Source organism: Ailuropoda melanoleuca, chromosome 4 (assembly GCF_002007445.2).
Source record: "Ailuropoda melanoleuca isolate Jingjing chromosome 4, ASM200744v2, whole genome shotgun sequence".
Lineage (NCBI taxonomy): Eukaryota > Metazoa > Chordata > Mammalia > Carnivora > Ursidae > Ailuropoda > Ailuropoda melanoleuca.
The window spans coordinates 18,424,331-18,438,481 of record NC_048221.1 but is presented as its reverse complement, the minus strand read 5'-3'; the positions used below and the strand labels follow the sequence as shown (position 1 = coordinate 18,438,481).

At 53.1% G+C, this 14,151-nt stretch overlaps 1 protein-coding gene across 1 annotated transcript; it reads left to right on the top strand.

Annotated features, from left to right (window-relative positions):
- The first annotated feature begins 106 nt into the window (after positions 1-106).
- On the top strand, positions 107-13,139 carry MON1A (MON1 homolog A, secretory trafficking associated). The gene is given in 7 exon segments (XM_019801048.2): positions 107-331; positions 334-500; positions 8,647-8,786; positions 10,059-10,544; positions 11,126-11,891; positions 12,599-12,746; positions 12,851-13,139. Coding segments are annotated over 7 exon segments (2,073 nt in total). The 3' UTR covers positions 12,992-13,139.
- The last annotated feature ends 1,012 nt before the right edge of the window (positions 13,140-14,151 follow it).

Genomic DNA, 14,151 nt, shown 5'->3' with positions numbered 1-14,151 from the left:
GACCGGGGCGGAGGGGCCTGGGAGTCTGGGCCTGCTGCCCACCCTGGCCTTTCGGTTCCGGGGAGGCGCTTGGGCCAGGCCCCGACGCAAAAGAAGGCGCTGCGGGATGAGGCAGATCCTGACCCGGGTCAGGCCCCGCCCCCGATTTTGCCAGGACTGCGCGCCCCGCCCCTCCCCAGAGTGCCGCAGGCGGCAGCGAGCTGCGGACTACATTTCCCACAATGCACCCCGGGGCGGGCAGGGCTGGGCTGAGCGGCTGGAGCCGGGCCTCCGCCACGAGAGGCCGGCGAGGGCTGTCTTCCTGGGCGGGCGGCTGGGCGAGGGGCGGTGGGAGGGGGCGGTGGCCAGCACAGTGGATATGTCTGCGTCCGCAGGGGGCCGTGGCCCCGCGAACCTGCGCCCTCAGTCCAGGTCCGGCCGGGCACCCGCGCTCTCCCGGGGGTCCGGCAGAGTGCAGTGACCGGCAATCTCTGTGCGTCCAGGGCCCCCAAGAGAAACAGGTGAGTACGACTGCCAGCCCACGTGGCTTGGGGGTACCGAGAGACTGGAGAGCTGTCATCCTTGGAGCGAGGGGCTTGAAGACAGGGCTCCCCTGCTGCCTACGCTGCCATTTGCGGTAGGAGGTCTTAGTCTCTTTGGGGTGCTTTAGCCGGTTGGCCCCCAGGTGGAGAATACAAAAGGCGAAGACTGGAATCCTTCCTTTGGCTGGGAGGGTAAAGTCCTGTAGGGGCCAGCAGCCAGGTAGGATCCGCCCCCCAAGGCACCCACACCCCCCCAACCCCCATAAAGTTCTCTCAAAGATCGGCAGAGGTGACTGTGGGGTGAATGGGGCAGCTCCTGGAAGTGTCCCGAGGCTTTGGACTTTGCTCTCAAGGGTGCCCTGGCTCAGATAACACGTCTGCCCCTTGTACTGGGTGAGCAACCCTTTCTGGGTTCCAGTTTGCTGGGGGAGGGTAAGCAGCCTTTGTCAGAGAGGGGAGTGGCCACCAGCAGTGACAAGTACCAGGCCATGCTCTCAGCACAGAGTAGGTATCCTGCTGAAACAGCTACAGCACAGTCTCCCAGTCTCACGCACCCATGCATCCTGGCACCACCCTCCCATCTGGAGCTCACTCCCAAAGGGGTCAAGGAGAACAGAGCACTATCTAAGCAGGGAGAGGGAGCAACAGTGGTAGGGAGCCAGTAGGGAGGGGCTCTTGAAGGTTCTACCTGCTCCAAGGTGGGCACAGGAGAAGGGCTGATTGAGCCAGCCTGTTTGATGACATTGCTTGTAGGCACAGCAGAGCACTTCTAGGGAAAGTAGCATGCCTTGGGGGCTTCTAGAGAGGCTGCCTGAGAAGGGGTCCCAAGGGCGCATATGGGACTGGTTCCAAGAGACCTCTCTTGCTTAATGACTTCAGGCCCAGCCTCCCAGGAGCTTCAGTCATGTAGGTTATGGCTCCAGTGGGGGTTGGGGTGGGATTTTCTGTGAGTCACTCACCCTCCCTGCCTGGTTTCCAGCGTAAGTGTCCAGAGAACTATTTGCTTCATCAGGACTTCTGGCTGGATCCCCAGATTGGCCTTGGAGATGCTGAGGTCCTACATGATTTCAGGTAGCAGGGGAACTGTTGTAAAGGAAGCCACTGCTATCCCCAGCCAGCTGACCCTGTCCTCACTCCATGCATGTGTCATACTGAGTACCACTCAGCCATCCTGGGTTCAGTTGCATGAAGCCCACAAGGTGGGTAGTGGGCCCCCAGGACATTGGGTAAGTTGCTGTAGACCTTGTTTGGGTCTTTGAGCCAAAGGTGTAAGGCACAGAACAGGGGCATGTGGCAGACCAAAGAGTTCAACTTAGGAGAGACTCCTAGGAGCAGCAGAAAACCAATGGTCAGTTCCTGCAATGTCAGGCCCAATGAAGAGCCAGTAAGCCTGGAGGAACTCCCAGTCTTAGGCCCACAGACATCTCTTTGGCTGGACATCACAGGTGGCTCACTTCTGGCCAGAGCCTACCTGGCTTCATGAGGTCAGAATCATGTTTTCTCAGGCCAGTTCACTCAGGGCCTGGCTCAGCGTGAGCCAGCTCTCGAAGGACTGATTTATGGGCAGAAACCACTGGATCTATGTGTAAGTGCAGCTACATATGGTCTGAATGCTAAGTAAAAATAATCATGGTGTGCTAATGGCAGCAGTTGAGTGTACAAGGGCCTCCTCTGTGCCAGGGTAACCAAATTACGTGGATTATCTCATGTAATCCTCCCACAACCCAGTGAATCAGTACTATCATTATCCCCATTTTATAGATGAGGAAACTAAAGACTTACAAAACCAAACCAGGTTCATCCAGGGCCGTTGTTCTTGAGCACTTGACTACTACCAAACACAAGTCTTCTCCACAGGCAGGGGTCTCCAGAGGTTGCATTATAACTGGGTGTTCTTTGAGGATCTTTCACCTTTTCCCTCCCCAAGTTTTTTTTTTTTTTTTTTTTTTTTTTTAAATTTTATTTATTCGACAGAGATAGAAACAGCCAGTGAGAGAGGGTACACAAGCAGGGGGAGTGGGAGAGGAAGAAGCAGGCTCATAGCGGAGGAGCCTGATGTGGGGCTCGATCCCATAACGCCAGGATCACGCCCTGAGCCGAAGGCAGACGCTCAACCGCTGTGCCACCCAGGCGCCCCTCCCTCCCCAAGTTTTGATCTGACAAATGTTGATTAAACTCCTCCTGTGTGTGGAGCTGATAAACTGAAATTTGTGGCAGGTCACCGGGTGACCTTCAATGTAGAAAAATGAAGCAGGGCAAAAGGGGTGAGAATCGGGGATATTGCAGGAAGGCTTCTCTGATAGGTGACACTTGAGCAACAGCCTGAAGGAAGTGAGAGAGTGGGTTCATGTCAATATCTAGCCCAAGCAGTGGAATAGGTAAGGTAGGGGGGCAGAGGGAAAGGCAGAGAGAAGTGGTCCAGGCAGAAAGCTCAGCAAGGGCAAAGTTTTGAAGTGAAGAAGTGCTCAGGATTTACATTTACCTTATCCTAAAGGAAATCCATGAGATCAGTGTGGCTGGGCTGAGGTAAAGTGAGTGGGGGCAGGGACAGGAGATGAGGTTGAAGAAGTAATGGTGGGGGAGTAGATAGAGTGGGGCCTTGTGCACTGCTGTGAGGAAATTGGCTTTCTCATTGAATGAGTGGCAACCATTACAGAGTTGTGAGTAGGGGAATTACACAACCTCACTTCTTTTTCAAGAGGATCACTTTGAGTGCTGTGCGAGGGACAGACTGTGCAGGGACAAAGACAGAAGTGGGGAGACTGGTTAAAAAACAGGTGTGACACTCCTACAGAGAGAATGGTAGTCTGGACCAATGTGGTAGTGGTGGCGGTGATGAGCAGTGATCAGATTCTGGATATAGGTATTTCCCATTTGACATCAGTGTTGGATGAAAGTTGGGCATTATGTCTGGAATCACTAACTTAGAGTCTGTTTCCCATTATTTTAACTGGGGAAAAGTACAATGCTTCCCTTATCAACTCCAAATCTCTAATTTTCTAAAATGGTACTAAATCACAGGAAAAATATATACCTACTATATGCCTAGTAAGTTATAGTGTTAGGATATAAAATACTTAAAGCATTTCCTCCTGATCACCAAACAGTGTTTGCTGCTTTGATGTAGTATCATGGCCTCTTTCAGTACCTGCAACAGCCATGATGCAAGTAAGCCCCTTTTCTTGCCACTCAGTGATGTCCTATCTGATTTGGTTGAGGCTTTAAATGCACATTACTTTGTTTAAAATATAGATCAAGTTCTGGGGCACCTGGGTGGCACAGAGGTTAAGCGTCTTCCTTCGGCCCAGGGCGTAATCCCGGCGTTATGGGATCGAGCCCCACATCAGGCTCTTCCGCTATGAGCCTGCTTCTTCCTCTCCCACTCCCCCTGCTTGTGTTCCCTCTCTTGCTGGCTGTCTCTATCTCTGTCGAATAAATAAATAAAATCTTTAAAAATATATATATATCATCAAGTTCTGATGATGTCAATATGCATTTTTTGCTGTGTAAACATAAGCTGAATCAATACAAGTTTGTTGTATTAGTTATCTATTGCTGTATAACAAATTACCCCCAAACTTAGCAGCTTAAGACAACAATAAATATTTATTATCTCATGCAATTCCTATGGGGATTTGGGAGGAATTTGGGAGTGGCTTAGCTGGATGGTTCGGGCTCAGATTCTCTCATGACGTTGCAATCATCAGAAGGCCTGACTGGGGCTACATGATTTGCTTCCAGGATTGCTCACTCACATGACTGGCACATTTGATACTGGCTGTTTGCAGGTCTCAGTTTCTTGCCATGAAAGGGCATGAGTAGTGCTGCTCAAGTGTCCTCATAACATGGCTAATGGCTCTGCTTGAAGAGAGTGATCCAAGAGAGAAAGGCAGCAGCCACAATATCTTTTATGACCTAGCCTCAGAAATCACACATTGTCATTTTCACATTATCCTTTTGGTTACATAGATCAGCCCTGCTCAGTGTGGGAGGGGAGTACACAAAGGCATGAATAGCAGGAGTTGAGGATCACTGGGGACCATCTTGAAGGCTGGCTACCACAGTTGGGTATTAAAAACTAAAAGGAATTCTATGAGGAAAATATTAACAAGAAAGACATTTTGCTGGGTGCACCTGTATTCTAAAGTACAGGTGACAGGATTTGCTAATGGTTTGGTATATGAGGTGTGAGGAAAAGAGATGACTCCAAGATCTTTTGCTGAATAACTGAAAGGATGACATCTTTCATTGAAATGGAGAAAACTATGGGAGGAATAAGTTTTTAAGAGGATGATTAGGAACTCAGTTTTGGACACAGAACTTTGAGCTACTCTAAGACATCTAAGGGCAGACATCAAGTAGACAGTTAAGTGTGTGTGCCTCTGGAATTCAGAAGAAAGATTGGTGCTAGAAATAAAAATTAGAATCATTAATATATCAGTGGAATTTAAAACTGTGAAACTGAATAAGATCACCCAGTGGATTGAATGAAGACGAGGAAGAGATATAAGGACTGAAATCTGGGTCTCTTAACTATAAGAAGAAATGGAAAAAAGGACTTAGAGGAAATGGTCCATGAGGTAGGAGGAGACCCAAGGAAGGAGAGTGGTATACCAGAAGCCAAGAAGAAAAAAAAATGTTTCAAAAGAGAGGAAAGGATCAATTGTATCCGTTGCTGTTACTTAGTGAAGTGAGATGATCCTGAGGTTAACTGGCAACCTTAATGGGAGCAGTGTTACTAGAGTAATGGAGGCACAAGTCTAGTTGGAGTGGCTTCAAGAGTGAGTGGGAGAAGTGGAGAGGCTGTGGCAGATGTAATTCTTGATTACCAGATATCCACGACTCCCCACATTTCCCAGTCCCTCTGGCTACCTGACCAGTTCTGGCCAATCTGGGCTTTGAAGTATTTAAGAGCCGATACATGACCTTCCAGCCCTGTCTTCCACTGCCCAGTGAGGTGGGAAAGGCACGCATTCCAATGGCAGAGCTATGAGATACAATTAACTTGGATTCCTGAATCACTGCTTGGAAGGGAGCTGAATTACTACCAGAGCCATGGTAGATTTTGTGTGAGCAAAAAATAAGCCTTTATGTGTAAAGCCTCTGCCATTTTGGCATTCATTTGTTACAAAGCATAACCTAGCCCACCTGACTAATTAAACTCCAAGGATTTTTTACCATTTTGAGGTTTGTTTTATAAAGGGCGGCAAAAAAGTGGGGTGGAACCTAGAGGGAGGTTTGTTTTAATGTTTTTATTGAAATAAGACAGACCTAAAGTTCACAAATCATAAGTACAGCTCAGTGAATTATAATGGAGTGAACACACCCCAGGGAAGGTTTTGAAAATGGACGAAGCATCAGCATATTGGTGATGGATAGGAGAGAAGGGGAAACCAATGATCTGGGAGAGAGGGACAGCTGCTGAAGCCATGCTTGTGCTTGCACGGGTGAGAGGGACTGGAGTGGGGGAGTTTGCCCCCAGTGGAGCATGAACAGCTCATCTTCAGTGAGAAAAAGGAAGGCAGCGTCTGGCAGGTGAGGCGAGGTGGTGGTGGGACTCTTGGACGTTCTCTTTGGCTGACTTCTGTTTCCTCAGCCGTATCACAGTTTGTGCTGAGTGAGCATGGGAGAAGCAGGTGAGGGAAATTTGAGAAGAGAGAAGGTGTGAACTTACTGACTAGTGGAGTGGGAAAGTGAGGTGACATAGAAATGTGGTAATTCTTTCTAAGATTTTGTTTATTTATCAGAGAGAGAGAGTACCCTCGAGAGAGCACAGCAGGGGGAGTGGCAGGCAGAGGGAGAAGCAGGTACCCCGCTAAGCTAGGAGCCGGATGCGTGGCTCGATCCCAGGACCCGGGGATGATGACCTGAGCCGAAGGCAGATGCTTAACCTACTGAGCCACTCAGGCATCCCAGAAATGTGGTGATTTAAAACAGTAGTTCTGGACCTTCTCCCCTGAAGGAAGCACATAGCAATCCAGGTTTCCATCCAGGCAGCCAGGTCCAGAAGCCCTGCCAGTAGCAGCTTGCCCTCTGCCTGGACACGGACAGACTCACCTCTCTGAGGTCACTCTCTCTTCACTTAGCTGTGTAGGCCCCAATCTGGCTTTTAGGCTAGCTTGTGAAAGAATGGTCTCTGAGGTTCTCATGTGGCCTGTGTCTCCTTGTGGAAGACCTAGGCCTGCCCTCGTTACTGTAGCTGCACTGCCCTGGCCTCTGTGGTATTACAGTGGTTGTTTTGGCCTCTTCTGGATTTCTCCCATTGGTCTCCGTCTCTGTCTCTGAGGAGAACTTTCTGAACAGGTTGCTGTTGAGGGCAAGTAGCCTCTTAGTTACTCTGGCCCCTTGTAAAACAAGGTGGCCCAAGGTGGTCCTCTGGGCTCTGACTCCTGCTGGGAACCGTCACTCTTGATTGTCCTGCTGGATGGGATTAGTGGCCTAGAAAATCCCCAAAGGTGGCTCTTCTCCCAAATGATGTTTCTTTGGTCCGACTCTGTGTGGGGTGATGCCCTGGGCCCGTGGTACCCAGCCTTCACTTGTTCCGTGATGCTCCGGGCTCAGTGCAGGGGTGGCCACTGGGCTGCTCTGTCTGTTTTGCACATTGAACTTCTGCAAAAGACTCATTTGAAGAAAGGATTCCATAGCTTCCAACAAAGATGCCCCAAAAAAAGGAAAAAAAAGGAGGTTGAAAGTCAGTTCTTTGGGTCCATACAGGAGTTCCCTGATAGGAACTCTGGTGGGATGGGGGTGGGGGGGGTCTGAGAGAGTGTTCACGGATACAACCTGGAACCACACAAATGCGAGTGACGGGGACGCTTGGCCTTTGAGATCACTCTCTTTGTGAACGTTTTTTACTACCTACTTCACGCCAGGCTCAGGGAGGAGTCATTTGCCCAAGGTTGCAGAGCTAGTGGGAAACAGGGCCTCAGTTATTCCCTAAGACTCTGCCCTAGGAAGGCAGGGGCAGGATCACTAACACCAGTCCCTTCCAGGCCGCTGGCCTGCCTGCATGACCTCTTCATTAGTCTCTGACCGGTCTTTGCTGCTTCTAGCCTATCCAGCCAGATTTCTCTTCACAAAAGGGTCAGTGCCTCAGATGGAAACCCTCCCCTGGGAATGTGTATTGCCTGCCAAGTGAAGGCCCTTAAGCTTGCCATTCAGGGGCTTGAGGGGTGACTCCAGGTGAGCCATCCAACTTCGTTATCCCTGCCATCCACTCCTAGCCACCTCCATCAGGCCTGGAGGCTAGGAGAACTGGGAGATCAAGCTGAGTCAGTCTTGGCCAGCAGACGGGCACTGAGAACCGTCATGTCTCTAGCTGGTTGTAATTTGTAAGGCAAGCCCCAGTGCCAAATTCAGAAAGTACAATAGTGTATTCAGAAAAAAGCCAGCCTGAAGACAAGCCTGTTTGCTCTTTCTTTGCAAATGCCTAAATATCTAGAAAGTGCTATTGGTCAACTCAGTTTTGAATGGGGAAATGTTCATGGTAGGATGTGCAGTGGAAGATAGCAGGATACAGAATTGTTTCAATTCCCAGCTCCAGTGCTTCCTTCCTGTTGTGACATTGGGCAAGACATCCAGACTCTCCCAGCCTCAGTCCCTTGATCTATGAAGCTAGTCTGAGACAGGAGCACCTGCCCCAGGGCGGAGTGATTAGGCTTGGATAACTGTTCACTGAACTGCTTAGCACACTGCCTTGACACTCAGTAAGTGCTAGCTGCTATTATCATTTTGTAAAAAAAAATAAATAAAAATAAATAATTTACCTTCTGTGTACATTAAAAAAAAAAACAAAAAACTGGGAGGAAATACACCAAAATGTGAACAGTGAAAGGTCCTGAAAGGTGGGAGAATGGTGACATTTCTTTCTTTAGACCTTGTTGTATTTTCCAAGTTTTCTACAATGAGTGGGTACAATGAATTCTTTCTTCCTTTTCTATTTAGAAAATGAAAACATACTTCATTTCTTAGAGGGGACTACTCAGAACCCCGTTCCCCAGGGGTTTGAGCTAGTTGGGTCCTGGTGAGGGATGCTTTTTTGTACTTGCCACTGTTAATTATGCCAGTGACCCCTGCCAACAGCACCTTCCGCCTTACCCTTGATGACACCTTTGTTTGCCCACAGGCAAGCCGGAGGGATGGCAGCTGACATGCAGAGGAAGAGAAGCAGCGAATGCCCTGATGGCACCTTGGCTCCTTCTGATGGGCAGAGTATGGAGAGAGCTGAGAGCCCCACACCAGGACTGGCTCAGGGAATGGAGCCAGGTATGGACAGGGTGTGCAGCTCCAGGAAGCTGACAGCAAGAGCAGCCTCCAGGGCCACTGGGATTCCCAGCCAGTCTTTCGCTCCCACTCATTCATGTATTTGTTCAGTCACTCCTGGGCTATTTGTCGGGTGCTGGGGATACTGCAGGGAACCAGGCTCAGTCCGGCTATGTCCGGCCTTCCTCTCCACTTCCTGTGCCGTCTGGCTGCCAGCATGGGTCCTCCTCCTGTTCCGTGGGTCTACGGTGTACCTTCCTGGCTCCTTCTCCCTCCCTCAGCTCTCAGCTTAAATGTCACCTCCTCACGAGTGAGGCCTGCCTGCTCTGACCATGCTCTATACAGGATACTCATTATTTTGTAATTTTATGTGCTTATGTATGTATTGCACGTCTCTCGTCCCCAAGATTGTGAGCTCTTTGAGCACAGAGTGGTTGTATCCCCAATACCTCGTATAGTACCGAACTCCTCATAGAGACTCAAAATTTATCTGTTGAATTATTCTGTCAAAAAAAAATCAGTAAAGGAGGACTGACATGGTCCCTGCCTTAGGGGAGCCACAGGCTAATGGGGCCATTACACTGGAGTGGGTTAGGAACTATGGCCTGAGCAGGGTCAGGGAGACTTCTCGCAGGGAGAGACAGTCACTGAACACAGGGAGTATTCCAGGCGCGGGGCGAGGTGCTGGGCATAGAGCGGTGAACAACCAGGTTCCTGCCTCTCGGAAAGAACCCCATTGCAGTTGGGGAGAAGGATAACAACTGACAAGTGGTACAAGAGAAATCAAGGAGGGAGATGTGATAGAGTGCCCAGGGTCGGAGGTCAGGTGAGGTAACTAACGTCTTCGCTGAGAGCTGAAGTGTGACAAGGAGCCAGCCATATGAGGAGGTGGGAATGCCTTCCAGGCAGAGGGAACAGCAGCTGCAGAGGCCCTGAGGCGGGTGGGGGCACGTTGAGGGTGTCCAAAGAGCGGGTGGGTCAAGGTCAGTGTGAGTGGAATGGGTAAGAACTGTGAGATGAGAGTGAGAGAAGCAAGCAGATGCCAGCTGCCCCCGCAGCCATGAGGGATTTGGGTCTTATTCCCAGCGTGATGGGAGGAGACTGGTGGGCTCTCACTTGCAGGGAGGCATAACTCATAGCAGGCAGCAGCAGGAGGGAACAGTGGCTTGTGTCGCCAGGATGGGCAGTAAGGCTAGAGTACCCTATTAGGCACCTTGCTGGTAAGGTGGTCTGCCAGCGGCTACTGCTCTAAGCACCAGTGCTTTTGGCCGGCAGGTGCCGGGCAGGAGGGTGCCATGTTCGTCCATGCCCGTTCCTACGAGGACCTGACGGAATCAGAAGATGGGGCAGCTTCTGGGGACAGCCCTAATGAGGGTGCTGGGGGTCCCCCACCGCTGCCTGCAGACATGCGCCAGATCAGCCAGGACTTCAGTGAGCTGAGCACCCAGCTGACGGGTGTGGCCCGGGACCTGCAGGAGGAGATGCTTCCAGGAAGCTCTGAGGACTGGCCAGAGTCTTCAGGGGCAGCTGGGCGGCCAGCCACAGAACCCCCCAGGGAGGGCGCAGGCGAGGGGGATGAGGAGGAGGCTGCCGAGGCCTGGCGAATGCACCAGAAGCACGTCTTTGTGCTGAGCGAGGCGGGGAAGCCTGTGTACTCCCGCTATGGGTCAGAGGAGGCACTTTCCAGCACCATGGGTGTCATGGTGGCCCTGGTGTCCTTCCTGGAGGCAGACAAGAATGCCATTCGTTCTATCCACGCAGGTGAGCCACCTGGAAAGGGGGGCAGGGAGGGCTCCCCTGGCCAGGGTTAATTCATAGGTTTTGGACCCCCAGGGACTAGAGAGGGCTGGGATGTGCTATGTGACCAAGGGCAGTCCCTCCGCCTCACTGGGCTTCAATATTGTCATCTGAACATGGATAGCAACACTGACTGCCTTAGAGGGCTATTGTGAGGGCCAAAGGTGGCTCTGACGTGGCTTTGCCCCTGGAGAGAACCTGAAGTCTGGGGAGGTGACCAAAAAGCCCCAGGTCCTGAGCCCCACCCAGCTCTTGCCGTTTAACACAAGCGTGTTTTTCTGAAGCGCTCACTGCATTTTGGCTGCTGCCAGTCTGTGAACCAAGTGGCAGGGACAGGCCTGGAGTCCTCTGGGAAAGGGGACCTCGGGCTGCCGTTTCTATCTTCATCATCCTTAAGTCCCTACTGTGTGCAGAGCTTTGAGGGAGGGTGGAGAGGCTGTAGAAGGCGACCAGCGGCGTAGGAAGCCAGGGCTCCGAGGGAGCTGGGCCAGGCCAATCCCGGAAGGCTTCCTGGAGAAGCTGACACCCCCTCCCTCCACCTTCAGATGGCTACAAGGTAGTGTTCGTGCGCCGGAGCCCACTGGTGCTGGTGGCAGTGGCGCGCACGCGGCAGTCGGCGCAGGAGCTGGCGCAGGAGCTGCTCTACATCTACTACCAGATCCTGAGCCTTCTTACGGGCGCGCAGCTGAGCCACATCTTCCAGCAGAAGCAGAACTACGACCTGCGGCGCCTGCTCTCGGGCTCGGAGCGCATCACCGACAACCTGCTGCAGCTCATGGCGCGAGACCCCAGCTTCCTCATGGGGGCGGCGCGCTGCCTGCCCCTGGCGGCGGCCGTGCGCGACGCGGTGAGTGCCAGCCTGCAGCAGGCGCGAGCGCGCAGCCTCGTCTTCTCCATCCTGCTGGCGCGCAACCAGCTCGTGGCGCTAGTGCGCCGCAAGGACCAATTCCTGCACCCCATCGACCTGCACCTGCTCTTCAACCTCATAAGTTCCTCTTCGTCCTTCCGCGAGGGCGAGGCCTGGACGCCCGTGTGCCTGCCCAAGTTTAACGCGGCCGGCTTCTTCCACGCACACATCTCTTACCTGGAGCCTGACACCGATCTCTGCCTGCTGCTCGTCTCCACGGACCGCGAGGACTTCTTTGCAGTCTCGGACTGCCGCCGCCGCTTTCAGGAGCGCCTGCGGAAGCGCGGCGCCCACCTGGCGCTGCGGGAGGCCCTGCGCACGCCCTACTACAGTGTTGCTCAAGTGGGCATCCCCGACCTGCGCCACTTCCTCTATAAGTCAAAGAGCTCGGGACTCTTCACCAGGTGAGGGAGGGCCTCAGGGACACTGCTTGAGGGAGATAGGGGTGGGTGCTGGGGGGGGGGGCGGAGAGAATTGGTCCTGAGCCCTGATGCAGTCCTGAAGCTGACAGCCCATCTGGGAATGGACTGCCATGTTGGGTCTGCTTCACATCAGGGACCCAGTCTCCTCATCCCTCTGCTCCCTATGGGCATACACCTCTCCACTTTGTTACCCAGAAAGCCTTGAAATGCCCGGTACACCCAGGGAAAGAAGCTGGAACTGAGGTCTCCTGGATCTCCTACCCTGGAGCAAGTCGGCCTTAGGGGTCCCATTCAGGATCTACAGAACTCCGCCTCTAACCGAGGGGCTGGAGCCAGATGTGGCAGCTTCTGTCCTCCCATTACCCCATTTTGGGTTCCCAGCTCACTTTTCCTCCACTTCAGACCTGTCTCTCTGTCTTGGACACCTAAACTCAGATTGGCCTCTCCAAGGGAAGGTCACCGAAGATGCCATGAACTTGAGGGAGGGGGAAGAACAGGGCTCCTGTCTGGGTGGGCCCAGCCCTGTCCTGGAGAGAGTCTTCTGTGGCAGGTGGACAGTGCCCTGTCTTGGGAGAACATTTGGAGGGTGGGACACATGGCAGCGTGTCCCTGGTTAGGAATACTTGTTTCTGGGTCTCCAGAGAAGGCAATGGAAGTCATTTCTTTGCGACCTACTCCCCCATCTCCAGCCCTGAGATTGAGGCCCCGTACACCAGTGAAGAGGAGCAGGAGCGGCTGCTGGGCCTCTACCAGTACCTGCACAGCCGAGCCCACAATGCCTCCCGCCCACTCAAGACCATCTACTACACAGGCCCCAATGAGAACCTCCTGGCCTGGGTAAGGTGGCCCTGGGCTGGGCTGGACTGGGCTTCACTGGGATCCCGGGCAGGGGCTGTGGGGGCTGCCTAACCTCGATGACTACCTTGTGACCCCTCCTCCAGGTGACAGGTGCCTTTGAGCTCTACATGTGCTACAGCCCCCTGGGGACCAAGGCGTCGGCCGTCAGTGCCATCCATAAGCTGATGCGCTGGATCCGCAAAGAAGAAGACCGCCTCTTCATCCTCACGCCCCTCACCTACTGATGGGAGCGTGTGTGGGCTCAGCCCTCTTCGGCACACTGGGCCATGGGGGCCATGGGAGCCTCCACGCGGGGCTGGCCTCTCTTGCCCAGGCAGCAGGCAGGGACTGGGGGTTGGTGCGTGCATTAAAGTGCTTTGGGGAAGACACTCATTGGGCCTTGTCACTGGTCCCTTCACTCACCCACTCTCACTCCCATACAGATACTGAATCCTTCTCCCTAGTCCTTGCCCATGCTCCCCCACGCACAAGGGCATGTGCACATTTGAGCCCCTCTCCTCCCTCGCTTGCCATAGGCACTCAGAGTCGAAACTTGGGCTGGGGCTCTTTGCATTCAGCTAAAGTCTTGCCACGCATAAAGTGTTCTCTAGCACCTCACTGGCCTTGCACCCCACCGCCCCACCCCAACACTCAGAGCCCCTGGTGCCTTTCCTCTCACTCCTAGGAGGGGTCCCCAGCAGTGTGCTCCAAAGGACCAGTCATACGCCCTGGGAGTTGTGGCTCTGCTTAATGGGCTGCTGTTGGTCAGCTGAGCTGGGAAAGATACGGATGGTCAACTAGGGAGAGTCTGAACCTTGGTACGGGTGGGTGGGAGCCCTTGGTGAGGTGGTCCAGTGTTCAGCACAGACCTCAGATTCAGAGTTCAGCCTCACCGTAGCTCTAGGCCTCTGGGGAAATCGTCCCAGCTTGGAGGGCCATCCACCTCAGCACCTGTATTTCCAGCCAGTACATTCCTTAGAATGGCCCCAGGAGACAGCTGGAGGGCCTGTGAGAAGACCCAGCTGACCTCTGTGCAGGGGTGAACCTGCCCTAGGAAGGCAGATGCCACGAGGCACACTGGGCCCTCTTCAGCCACCCCATACCCTGGCATGGCCCACCCACAGGGGTCACTGTGGACATCCCTGAAGGCTCAGCAGTGAAGACCCAGCCCCATTCACTCTATCCCGAGACCCTCTTTGGGCAGAGCCCAAGGCACAGCTCAGAAAGCTTCTACCTGGGGGGGTGGGAGGGGTTTTCCCAGTTCTGCCACAACTTAACCATCTCACTGGCTATGGGGAACAAAAGACCTAGGAAATGTTTATGGGAGGAAGGTGTCCACTGAATATGGTCTTCAGACAGTAGAGTGAATCACCCTCATGCAGTCTCTGAGAGCTGGGCTAAGCTA